Below are 11317 nucleotides of genomic sequence, written 5' to 3'. Positions count from 1 at the left end.
CCAATATTTGCTCAGCACAAGTTAGCTGCCCTGCTCCTTTCTGCATCTCCCACAGTATCACTTTGGTATATATGGTTGTGCCAATTTTCTTCCACATATGTATCTGAGGAAGTGGGTCTGGCCCACGAAAGCTCATCACCTAATAAACCATCTTGTTAGTCTTTTACATACTTCTGTCTTTTGTAACCACAGCCTGTGTTTGATGCAGTGATGTCGGGAGTTCGTTAGTCTGGAAACCATGGGCCAGATCCTCAGCCAGCATCACCAGCAGGAGTCGGTGTGAATCTCCGGGGCTTGCCCCCTCTGAACTGCATTTCTGCAGAGTTTGATGTGCCTAGCTCAGAGCCATAAAGGGGCGGAGCCATTTTCCTTTTATCATTGATTGTCTTCATTTTCCCAACACCTCGATCTTGGGAACAATGCGGTTACACCCCATGTATCCGGAGCAAAGCACTGGAATAAAGTAATGAGGAACGAACAGACAGAACTGGTCTGCCCGGATTCCTGGTTTGCTTAGCACTACCTGGAACCACAACAGAAGCGTAAACATAAAAGGACGCCGAATGATGGAAATAATTACATATCACGCGCTAATGGGCTTGCAGAATGATCTTTAACCCAGGAAACACTAGGGAATGGCAGACAAGATACTAGTGTAATGAGTGCGGCATAAAACACTCAGACAGACAGACAGACAGACAGACAGAGACTGTTTCCTGCACCAACGGGCCCTGGAGGGAGCGACATTGGTGAACAGCAAGAGGCCTTTTCATGGTTTAGTGTAGGAGATTTCCCTGGGCTGGATTGATCAGCAAACAAAACGCATTTCAGATAGGCCATTTCAGAATAGCATTGGCACATCAAGGTCTTTGCAGGCCCTAGGCACTCTGATAACGGCAGGCCTTGAAACGAGATGATCTATAAATACATACGGGAGCAACGCCCTGTCGCTTGTGCACCTAATATTTAACCGCATGTTGTACCTGTGTGGTGTGTGCTGACTGAAGATAGCCCAGTGTGAAGTTTGATTTAGCATTTTTCTTTTCTTATTGTTGAGTCAGTTATGAATTTTTTTTAGGCTCTAAAGCAGGGCTACTCAGCTTTAGAAGCCCCACAATGATACTCACAGCACATGCCGAGGGCTGCAACTTAAGTGTGATTGCATAGACATGCAAATGTATATGCAAATATATGCAAATAGCTTATTTCACACTGATGGGCATGAATATAAAGCACTTCCCACAATGCCCTAGTGCTCCCGGCACCTCTTCCCTGGGGGCTAGAAATGCCGATACCATGGACCCGTCTGTTCCAGTCAACCCGTCCGCTTGCATCTTTCAGTGCTCTCCCTACCTGGGAGATGCTACGCTGCTGTGGAGCGTGTTCCCACTGTAGGCCGTGTTCGAAGGATCCCACCCGCTGCCGTGTGTTGAGTAGCCCTGCCCTAAAGTTTTTATAGACCTGAGGCCCTGTGCCTATTGGATAATCAGGCCCTGGGCACATTTGAAATCTGAGGAGCAGATCAGCCCTCACGTGGGATAAACTTCCCGAGAGAGCAGGACATCCCGGCTATGTCTACACTGGAGGGTTCTTGCGCCAGAAGTATGCAAATGAAGCTAAGTGTGGAATATCGCCGAGCCTCATTTGCATACCTAATGAGCTGCCATTTTGCGGAAGAGGCTCTTGTGCCAGAAGGAGCTGTCTACACGGCCCCTTCTTGTGCAAGAAAAACCCTCTTGCGCGATGCCGTTATTCCTGAAAATAATCAGCGTAGCGGCATTGCGCACGAGGGGTTTTCTTGTGCAAGAAGGGGCAGTGCAGACAGCTCCTGGCGCAAGAGCCTCTTCCGCAAAAATGGTGGCTCGTGGCAGGACCAGATACTGTCTAGACCATCCCTGAGAGACATTTCTCTAACCTACTCCTAAATATCTCCAGAGATGGGGATTCCACAACCTCCCTGGGCAATTTATTCCAGTGTTTGCCCACCCTGACAGTTAGGAAATTTTTCCTAATGTCCAACCTAAACCTCCCTTGCTGCAGTTTAAGCCCATTGCTTCTTGTTCTATCCCCAGAGGCCAAGATGAACACGTTTTCTCCCTCCTCCTTGTGACACCCTTTTAGATCCCTGAAAACTGCTCTCATGTCCCCCCTCAATCTTCTCTTTTCTAAGCTAAACAAACCCAATTCCTTCAGAGTAGTGATAGAAATGTAGCCGTGTTAGTCTGGGGTAGCTGAAGCAAAATGCAGGACAATGAGGAAGTGGGTCTGGCCCACGAAAGCTCATCATCTAATAAACCATCTTGTTAGTCTTTAAAGTGCTACATTGTCCTGCATTTTGCTTCACCAATTCCTTCAGTCTTCCCTCATAGGTCATGTTCTCTAGACCTTTCATCATTCTTGTTGCTCTCCTCTGGACCGTCTCCAATTTCTCCACATATCTCTTGAAATGTGGTGCCCAGAATTGGACACACTACTCCAACTGAGGCCTAACCAGCGCAGAGTAGAACGGAAGAATGACTTCTCGTGTCTTGCTCACAACACACCTGTTAATGCATCCCAGATGCAGAATGTGGAACTTAGTTTGGCCAAAAATTGCACATGTCCCTTGCCCCCCCTTCCAGTGGTCCATAGGAAGGAGGGCAAAGGACTCTACGTGACCACTGACCAATGAGGCCTCCCAAATTGGTCCCTCCCAAGGTCCAGACAGCCTCTGCCAATGACTCACCCAGAGGTGCAGCAGTCGAGATGAATCAACCAGAGGCTATCACTCCGGGGTACATTTCTGCACCTTCTTCCTCCTTTGAAAACGTGGATGAATTCCGGTGCCTGCATGAGCGCCCCAGAGCAGTGTCTCTCTGTCGTGCTCCTAGACTGAAATTCCCCGCATGATCATGAAACGATGCATTTCATGAGTTTGTATTTCGCTGCCTCATGACTAATGGGAACAGTTGTGGCCACTTACGATGGTGGATCCTAGACAGAGCAGAGCTTCCAACAACCAGTCCATGTACCCTGTTGGCGTCTCTCTGGCATCGTCACTCACCAGCCAGAGAAAGATTTTGCATGAGACTTGGCAATAAAACAAAATGCGGAAGTGTTGGTGAGTTTAGTTTTATTGAGCAAGAAAATCAGGAGCCCCAGTACTTGGAGTGAGTTGAGGACGCGGTTATATTCAGGGTCGATCCATGGGAAGTGAACAAAAGGGCTCTCTCGGGACTCAGCACCAACATGGATTCAACATTTTCCCAGATGGCTTAAGGTGAGAATCCCCTTGCTTTTCCTGCATGGGGAGAGAGAAAGAAATGGATCAGACACAGAGCACTAGGGTGCTAATACGTGTTCCTCACTGGACTAGCGCAGGAGGTACCTGATCGATACGTATCTTACTCCAGAGCGGGAAAAACAGAACATTCACAGTAACAAAGTTTCAAGAGCTATTTCCATCCAGGAGTCCAGTTAAAAGAAAGGTGAAAAATTGTATCTCGTTCTTCAGGAACCAACAGTGTTTGTGAAATATTGGTGCTGCTGTAATGAGACTCTGGATCAAATTCTCTGCTGGTGCGAAAAGGTGAAAACTCACTGTGGTGACTGGAGCTGAGCTTACTTATATCACTAGACATCTGGCCCCTTGAACTTTTGCCTTAATGAACACAGTTCCCATAAAAAAACATGTATCCGTCAACCTCTTTTGTCAACCAAATCCTCGCCCATTGGAGTGTCAACAGGCAAATGCAAAGTAGAGGACTTCACTTCCGTCTCTCAGACAGTGTGGTTAATCACTCCCATTATTCAGAAGTTGAGATTTAGGCTACATGTACACTATAGCCCAGATTGATGCTCTGAGATTGATTCAACGGAGTTTGATTGAGTGGGTCTAATGAAGACCCGCAAAATCGACCACAGATGGCTCTCCGGTTGATTCTGTTACTCTTCTCTGGATGAGAAAAGTAAGGGAAGTTGATGGAAAAATTTCTCCCATTGACTGCCTGTGGTATAGAACCAGACTTAAGGTACATCGACTCCAGGTGTGTCATTCATGTAGCTGGAGTTACATAGTTTGTCAACTTCCTGCTGTAGTGTAGATATAGTCTTAGTTCTGGACTTACGTGACGGCGTTGCAGAACTGACATTTGTTGCCATAGGTTTGGCCATCAGAGCCGCAGTGGGCCTGATACTCCAGGGTGCAGAAGGGGCGGGGCTCCATGTAGTCACTGCAGTCAACCTGCAAACAGAAGAGGAAGAGCATACAGCACACAGCAAGAAATGGGGCTCGGGCTTCTGGAAGCAATAATTTTGATATTAATCTATCCCCTACTAAAAGAATTAACTTCTCTCCCCGAGAGGCTCCCCAGTCATTGACAGGAGGAGTTCACAGAATCATAGAACGGGATGGGACCTCGAGAGGTCATCAAGTCCAGTCCCCTGCCCTCACGGCAGGACCCAGCACCGTCTAGCCCATCCCTGGCAGGTGTCTGTCCAATCTGCTCTTCAATATCTCCAGAGATGGAGATTCCACAACCTCCCTAGGCAATTTATTCCAGTGTCTGACAGGCAGGAAGTTTTTCCTCATGTCCAACCTAAACCGCCCTTTGCTGCAGTTTAAGCCCATTGCTTCTTGCCCTGTCCTCAGAGGCCAAGGAGAACGGGTTTTCTCCCTCTTCCTTGTAACACCATTTTAGGTACTTGAAAGCTGCCATCATGTCCCGTCTCAGTCTTCTCTTTTCTAAACTACACAAGCCCAATTTTTTCAGTCTTCCCTCCTAGCTCATGTTCTCTAGACCTTTCATCATTTTTGTTGCTCTTCTCTGGACCTTCTCCAATTTCTCCACATTGTTCCTGAAATGTGATGCCTAAAACTGGACACAATCCTCCAGCTGAGGCCTAATCAGCGCAGAGCAGAGCGGAAGAACGACTTCTCGGGTCTTGATCACAACACTCCTGTTAATGCCGCCCAGAACCATGTTTGCTTATTTTCCCACCAGAACACAGACCTGGTCAGGAGCTTGGGTGTTTTGAACATCCCTGCACGTGTGTTCAGAACAAAGGGGGGTTCCAACCCGCCCAGTGTACTATTGTGGATGATCCCCATATTGAAAGAGATCAGGGCTCTGCTACACACCGGGTCTTGTGTCTCCCATGGAGTGCTAAGTAGAAAGAAGGCTAACTTTAGGCCCAAGCCTCTGAACAGGGGAGTATGGGAAACTGAGGGTACTACCGTGAAAAAGGTTAGAGCTTCGTTGGAGATAGTAAGATGGGAAGCTCGAAGGGAGCAAGGACATGACCCAAGTTATGCTGCACCTGTGTTTTGGCTATATCTAGTGTAAGCAAAGGGGTTAATGAGTGTGTGAGATGTGCAAATGCTTTATTAAAATGTGATCTATACTGACAGCATGGGGAGGCCTGGGGGGCAGATGGAGATTTAAATCGTGCAAAGTGAAGAGACCGTAAGGAGGTGGTGGAAATATAATTACTGTTAGGGCAGTTTCACGTTAATTAGTGTTATAAAGGATGATGCAGCAGAGCTTGAACGAATATTGAAAGGGTACTGCTAGGTTCCCGCGTGGTAAGACGGCACGTCCCTCTGCGGTGGGGGAGCAATCGCCAGGTGTCACAGGACTGTAGCATGAGTAGTAATCGCACACCCGTTTGCGTCCCTCAACACTTCCCTTGAGAACACAGGTTGGTTTTAACACTCGTTGCGTGTCCCGGGGCCCTCTGCCACGTACATTGTCTGTCACCAAGCTAGCTGCTTGAACTGGAAAACTAAGCTGGGTTTTGTTGCCCACTCCTGTCCTTACAACGCAATATTGAGTGGCGGCATTGGAGCCGAAAGGGTTACACTCCCCATAGTCCTAGCTCCGGCGGCTCCGTGCCCAGTTTGACACTGCGAGAAGAGACGGTGAGGGGGAAAGGAATGAGATTTGCAGGTTTGGAGCACTGGGGTATCTCCGCTCCTTGTCTCATCTCCATTCTTCTCCCCCCCCCCCCCCCCGGTCGCTCTTCGGACGGTACCATGCAGTACATGGAGCGGGGCCATGCTGTGTATTCAGTGTAAAGCTACCTCCAGCCGCACCCTCTAAATCCATGTACCTGGTGCCTGGCCCATCTTGCACTGACGCCAAGAGGAGTCGTTGCTTTGCCATCGATGGGATTAAAACCCGCCCCTTGTTGGGCCCCAGGTTTCGCTTACCTGCGCCGTTTCCCGTCGACATTCGCCAGCGTACTGCTTGCCAACGCTGGCCTTCCGATCTCTGGAACAGGGAGGCTGGAGTTAGCGAATACCTCTCCCGGCCACACTGCCCCCGCCGGTCAAACCAACCAAGCCCACGGGGAGGGCCCGGGACCCAGGCAGCATCTGGTCGCGGTGACTAAGCGCTTTCTACAAGGCAGGGTCAGCACCGTGGGTTGCAGACACGGAGCCACAACCCTCAGTGCCAGAAGGGGCCAGCCGATCATCTCGTGCAGGGTTGGGCAAATACCAGCCCATGGGGCAGATCCGGTTCCCCAGGGTTAGCCCCTGGCGGCCGGCGCTTCTGTATTTACCTGTCCCTCCGCAGGAACGGGTGATTGCAGCTTCCATTGGCCACAGGTCACCAATCCCAGCCAATGGGAGCTGCAGAAAGAGGACTTCCCACTTGCACAGCTTCCCACAGCTCCCATTGGCTGGGAATGGTGACCTGCAGCCAATGGGAGCTGCAGAAAGAGGACTTCCCACCTGCGCAGCTTCCCACAGCTCCCATTGGCTGGGAATGGTGACCTGCAGCCAATGGGAGCTGCAGAAAGAGGACTTCCCACCTGCGCAGCTTCCCACAGCTCCCATTGGCTGGGAATGGTGACCTGCAGCCAATGGGAGCTGCAGAAAGAGGACTTCCCACCTGCGCAGCTTCCCACAGCTCCCATTGGCTGGGAATGGTGACCTGCAGCCAATGGGAGCTGCAGAAAGAGGACTTCCCACCTGCGCAGCTTCCCACAGCTCCCATTGGCTGGGAATGGTGACCTGCAGCCAATGGGAGCTGCAGAAAGAGGACTTCCCACCTGCGCAGCTTCCCACAGCTCCCATTGGCTGGGAATGGTGACCTGCAGCCAATGGGAGCTGCAGAAAGAGGACTTCCCACCTGCGCAGCTTCCCACAGCTCCCATTGGCTGGGAATGGTGACCTGCAGCCAATGGGAGCTGCAGAAAGAAGACTTTCCACCTGCGCAGCTTCCCACAGCTCCCATTGGCTGGGAATGGTGACCTGCAGCCAATGGGAGCTGCAGAAAGAGGACTTTCCACCTGCGCAGCTTCCCACAGCTCCCATTGGCTGGGAATGGTGACCTGCAGCCAATGGGAGCTGCAGAAAGAGGACTTCCCACCTGCGCAGCTTCCCACAGCTCCCATTGGCTGGGAATGGTGACCTGCAGCCAATGGGAGCTGCAGAAAGAGGACTTCCCACCTGCGCAGCTTCCCACAGCTCCCATTGGCTGGGAATGGTGACCTGCAGCCAATGGGAGCTGCAGAAAGAGGACTTCCCACCTGCGCAGCTTCCCACAGCTCCCATTGGCTGGGAATGGTGACCTGCAGCCAATGGGAGCTGCAGTCGATGGTACCTGTGGAAGCACAGGTCAATATACTGGTACCGGCTGCCAGGGGCTAACCCTGGGGAACCGCTGCTGTTTCATTGCCCACCCCGATCTGGTTTGATCTGCCATTTAAATTCACAGACCGACACCAGCCGGCACCCACCCAGGAACACAACAACTGGCTAGTGGGATCCTATTGGCTGCCAGGCGTGTGGCGTCATCCAACCGCGTATCCTTTGGGATCTAACTCTGGCCCAATCTTTCCCCTGCTCAATCCCAGCCAGGCCCCTACGGCAGTGTGGGGTTGTGGTCTGGCTCTTGCATGATAGCCCGACCCAGCCCGCGCAGAGGGATGGGGAGAAAACTCGGCTAGACTAGAGGGGCAGAGGCTAAGGAGCCGATAGAACTCATGGCCTTTCTAAGGCTGTTCTGCAGCTCTGCCCATTGCGAGTGACGCGGACGGCGTGGCCTGAGAGCAGAACTTACAGGTTGTGGGCACACAGCATGCATTCATTGGGGTAAGTGACGCCGTCCGTGCCGCAGACTTTCTCCAGGAGCCTGGGGCAGGCGATCAGGACTTTCCCATCTTTGGTAGTGCGCAGGCGGTACTGGCTGCAATCAGCCTGCAACAGTAACACAGCCATAGCCTGGGGCAGCCTTTGTTGCAGGAAATAGGGCTCCTTCGCTATCCTCCCCACGCTGGGCCCATTAGGGTCTGTGTCTGGAGAATCGTAGGATGGGAAGAGACCTCAGGGGGTCTGGGGCGAAGCGGGGATGGGATGTCCTTTCTGCTGCCCTGTAATGGCCCCGTGCGTGTGTGCCTCAGTTTCCCTGGGCACTAAGCCAATACCTAGCTAGGGCTGGGAATTTCGGGTGTGACTCACTGAGGAAGGCTGGCCCAGCCCCAGCATGTTCACAATGGCTGAGGCTCTAACCTGAGCCTGGGAGGGGGAGCAACCAGGAGACAGCTTTTGCCTGGGAAGCTGGACACAGGAGGGGGCGGGACTGTCTGCAGGGCTGGGACCAGTTGCTGGGTGTGTGAGGGAGTCTCAGCTGACTTAGGATCGTCCCATCCCAGGATTTACCAACCGCTAGGAATGGAGATCCTACCCCCTCCCTAAGGACCCATCCCAGTGCGTCCCCATCCTCCGAGGGAAGTATGTAGGGGTTGAAATGTTTGTCCCATCACCGGGGCGATAGAGATCTATAATCCTTGTCTCTCCTGCGGGAGAGTCAGGAATGCTGTGCGGGAAGAAAGGACCGTGCACACAGACCGGCGTTCTGGCCGAGACACCTGTACGCCATTGAAACTTAGTCGAGTTTTGGCTTGGCGCCCCAAACCCAAACGCGAATGAGTTTCCCCCTGTACTTCACTCTCCAGAGGGTTAAATGGGGCAGTTTGAATGGGAAACGCCACAGAACAAGGACTGTCATTTTGTTCTATTTGTACAGCGCCTAGCGTAATGGGGTCATGGTTTCTGACTAGGGCTCCTGCGTTATGCCATTACAAATAACAATGAGTAACGTGAAAGATTTGTTGCCGCACAAGCCAAATGGAAACGTGCTCCCAGCTCTTGTTCCAATTTGTAAAAAAAACCATTTAGATTTGGTCAGAGACCTGGAGAAAGTGACAGAGAATAAATGGGACGGGCTACCTCTTACTTACCTCACCGCCCAGGGGGACAGCTGAAAGGAAATCAGACAGAAAACATGAAACAGCCAAACCGCTGACAGGCATAGCATTCAAATGTGTGCTTGGAGAATCATTCGATGGCACTGTCAGGGAATGGATTCTTAAACCAAACAAACCCGGTGTGGAATTTGGTGCCAAGCTGGTAAGTGGTGTGGCAGGACGTAACACCATGTTTTGGTGTTTTGGTGGTGGGTTTTGCGGGGAGAAAGAAGAAAAAATATATTCATCAAGAAATAAAAGATGTTTCCTTTCTTTATTTACCTGCCCTACTCTGTGCTCTGTAATTACAGGAGATCACAGAAATATACCTAAGGCTATATAGATAAAGGTGCAAACAGGTGCACAAAATATACACAAACACACTCAGACAGACTCAGACCAATATTTTGGCCCTGGAAAGGATTCAGAAAAGGGCAACTAAAATGATTAGGGGTTTGGAACGGGTCCCATATGAAGAGAGGCTAAAGTGACTGCGACTTTTCAGTTTAGAAAAGAGGAGACTGAGGGGGGATATGATAGAGGTCTATAAAATCATGAGTGGTGTGGAGAGGGTCAATAAAGAAAAGTTCTTCATTAGTTCCCATAAGAGAAGACTAGAGGACACCAAATGAAATTAATGGGTAGCAGGTTTAAAACTAATAAAGTTCTTCACACAGCACGTAGTCAACCTGTGGAACTCCTTGCCAGAGGAGGCTGTGAAGGCTAGGACTATAACAGAGTTTAAAGAGAAGCTAGATAATTTCATGGAGGTTAGGTCCATAAAAGGCTATTAGCCAGGGGATAGAAATGGTGTCCCTGGCCTCTGTTTGTCAGAGGCTGGAGATGGATAGCACGAGACAAATCGCTTGGATCATTGTCTTCGGTCCACCCTCTCTGGGGCACCTGGTGCTGGCTACTGTTGGCAGACAGGATATTGGGCTAGATGGACCTTTGGTCTGACCCAGTACGGCCGTTCTTATGTTCTTATGACAAATGAGGGTTACAAAATGCGCACTAAAAAGCAGACCTCCTAAACTTTGCCTGTAGCTACTATGGAAGCATAGGCCATCGACAATTTCTTTCCGAGCCTCTCTATTTGAATTTTACCCCTTCTGAATATTTAGGAACTGTGCCGGCCTCTGAAATTGCTCAGGTGTCCTCTGTGAGGTGCCTCTCAAGCAATGGAAACAGAAAATCCTATTGGCAAAGTTAACGTGTGTCCCTGCAGGGCGTGCACAGGCCAACAATGGACGTGCAACCACCAAGCGGGCCCCTCCTCTCCTAAAAGCATGTAAAGTTCTTCACTGAGCCCATAATTCCGGGTGTGGATTTTCCCCCACACACAAGAGCAAGGCTGGAAAGGAACGGCCCATTTACGGCTGTGCTGAAATTTGGCCCTGGCTGTTAAGATGGAGGATGGTCAGGGCTATTGAGTTACTCACCCGAGAGGCAGCCAAGAGCCAGAGCGAAGAGCACAAGGACACCTGTTCCATTCATGGTGGGTGGTTGCCTGGTGTGTGAATGCATCTCCGCAGGTGTAGCTCACACACATATATACACCCGTGCAGGCACACCGCTCAGCCATCCTTCTCCTGACCCAACCCTCCACATCTGTCATTGGCCCGGTGTGCCTGAGAATGTTTATTCAGGTCAGCCCTAATCGGGGAGGAATGCTCACACAAACACCCAAGTTGCCAAACAGCCGAGTTGCTCTGGTTAACAAAGGCTCTTTATGCAAGAAGCAACCTCTGGAGGCCCCCAAACCAGTCCCAAATATTCAGTTTGGCCAGTTTCATTCTCCTGCTTCAGCTCCATTACCAGACGTAAGTCATAACACGTTTGGGGCTGGAAACGTATGAAGGAGGGGGGCCCACCGGGAGTTCCTCTAGTAAGTGACCAGTTTAAATCATTCCCTGGATCCTCGAACTTCAGTTAATGATCCACTTGAGGCAAAGGATTTCTGGCTGGTCCTTAGGTTGCAGCTGAAAATGGGTTTTACTACCTGGATCTGAAAAGAAATGCATAGGGAAAGGAAACCGACTAGAACCTCAGAGCTGGCACTGGAGCCTTCGTTGTCCTTTGT

The 11317-nt window shown here is 50.7% G+C and overlaps 1 protein-coding gene across 1 annotated transcript; it reads right to left on the bottom strand.

Annotated features, from left to right (window-relative positions):
* Window positions 1-3095: 3095 nt before the first annotated feature.
* On the bottom strand, window positions 3096-10816 carry LOC142818760 (ovomucoid-like). Its single transcript, XM_075900665.2, has 6 exons — window positions 10677-10816; window positions 9229-9248; window positions 8049-8185; window positions 6191-6251; window positions 4107-4222; window positions 3096-3280 (listed from the first exon to the last, which is right to left on the bottom strand). Exons 1-6 carry the CDS (start codon window positions 10759-10761, stop codon window positions 3235-3237), a joined length of 465 nt encoding a protein of 154 aa, XP_075756780.2. The 5' UTR covers window positions 10762-10816; the 3' UTR covers window positions 3096-3234.
* Between the last annotated feature and the right edge of the window lie 501 nt (window positions 10817-11317).

This window comes from Pelodiscus sinensis, chromosome 16 (assembly GCF_052426305.1).
Source record: "Pelodiscus sinensis isolate ZL-2025 chromosome 16, ASM5242630v1, whole genome shotgun sequence".
In the NCBI taxonomy this organism is placed as follows: domain Eukaryota; kingdom Metazoa; phylum Chordata; order Testudines; family Trionychidae; genus Pelodiscus; species Pelodiscus sinensis.
Note: the sequence above shows the minus strand (reverse complement) of the source record. Positions and strands in the feature narration are given on the sequence as shown.

Excerpts from the sequence above, each read along its gene's own strand:
- LOC142818760 (XM_075900665.2), bottom strand. The coding sequence starts at position 10,761 with ATGCATTCACACACCAGGCAACCACCCACCATGAATGGAACAGGTGTC. Across the intron at positions 9,249-10,676 it reads GGCTCTTGGCTGCCTCTCGG|CTGTCCCCCTGGGCGGTGAG; the intron begins GTGAGTAACTCA and ends ATTTCCTTTCAG. Across the intron at positions 3,281-4,106 it reads CAGTTCTGCAACGCCGTCAC|GAAAAGCAAGGGGATTCTCA; the intron begins GTAAGTCCAGAA and ends CTCCCCATGCAG.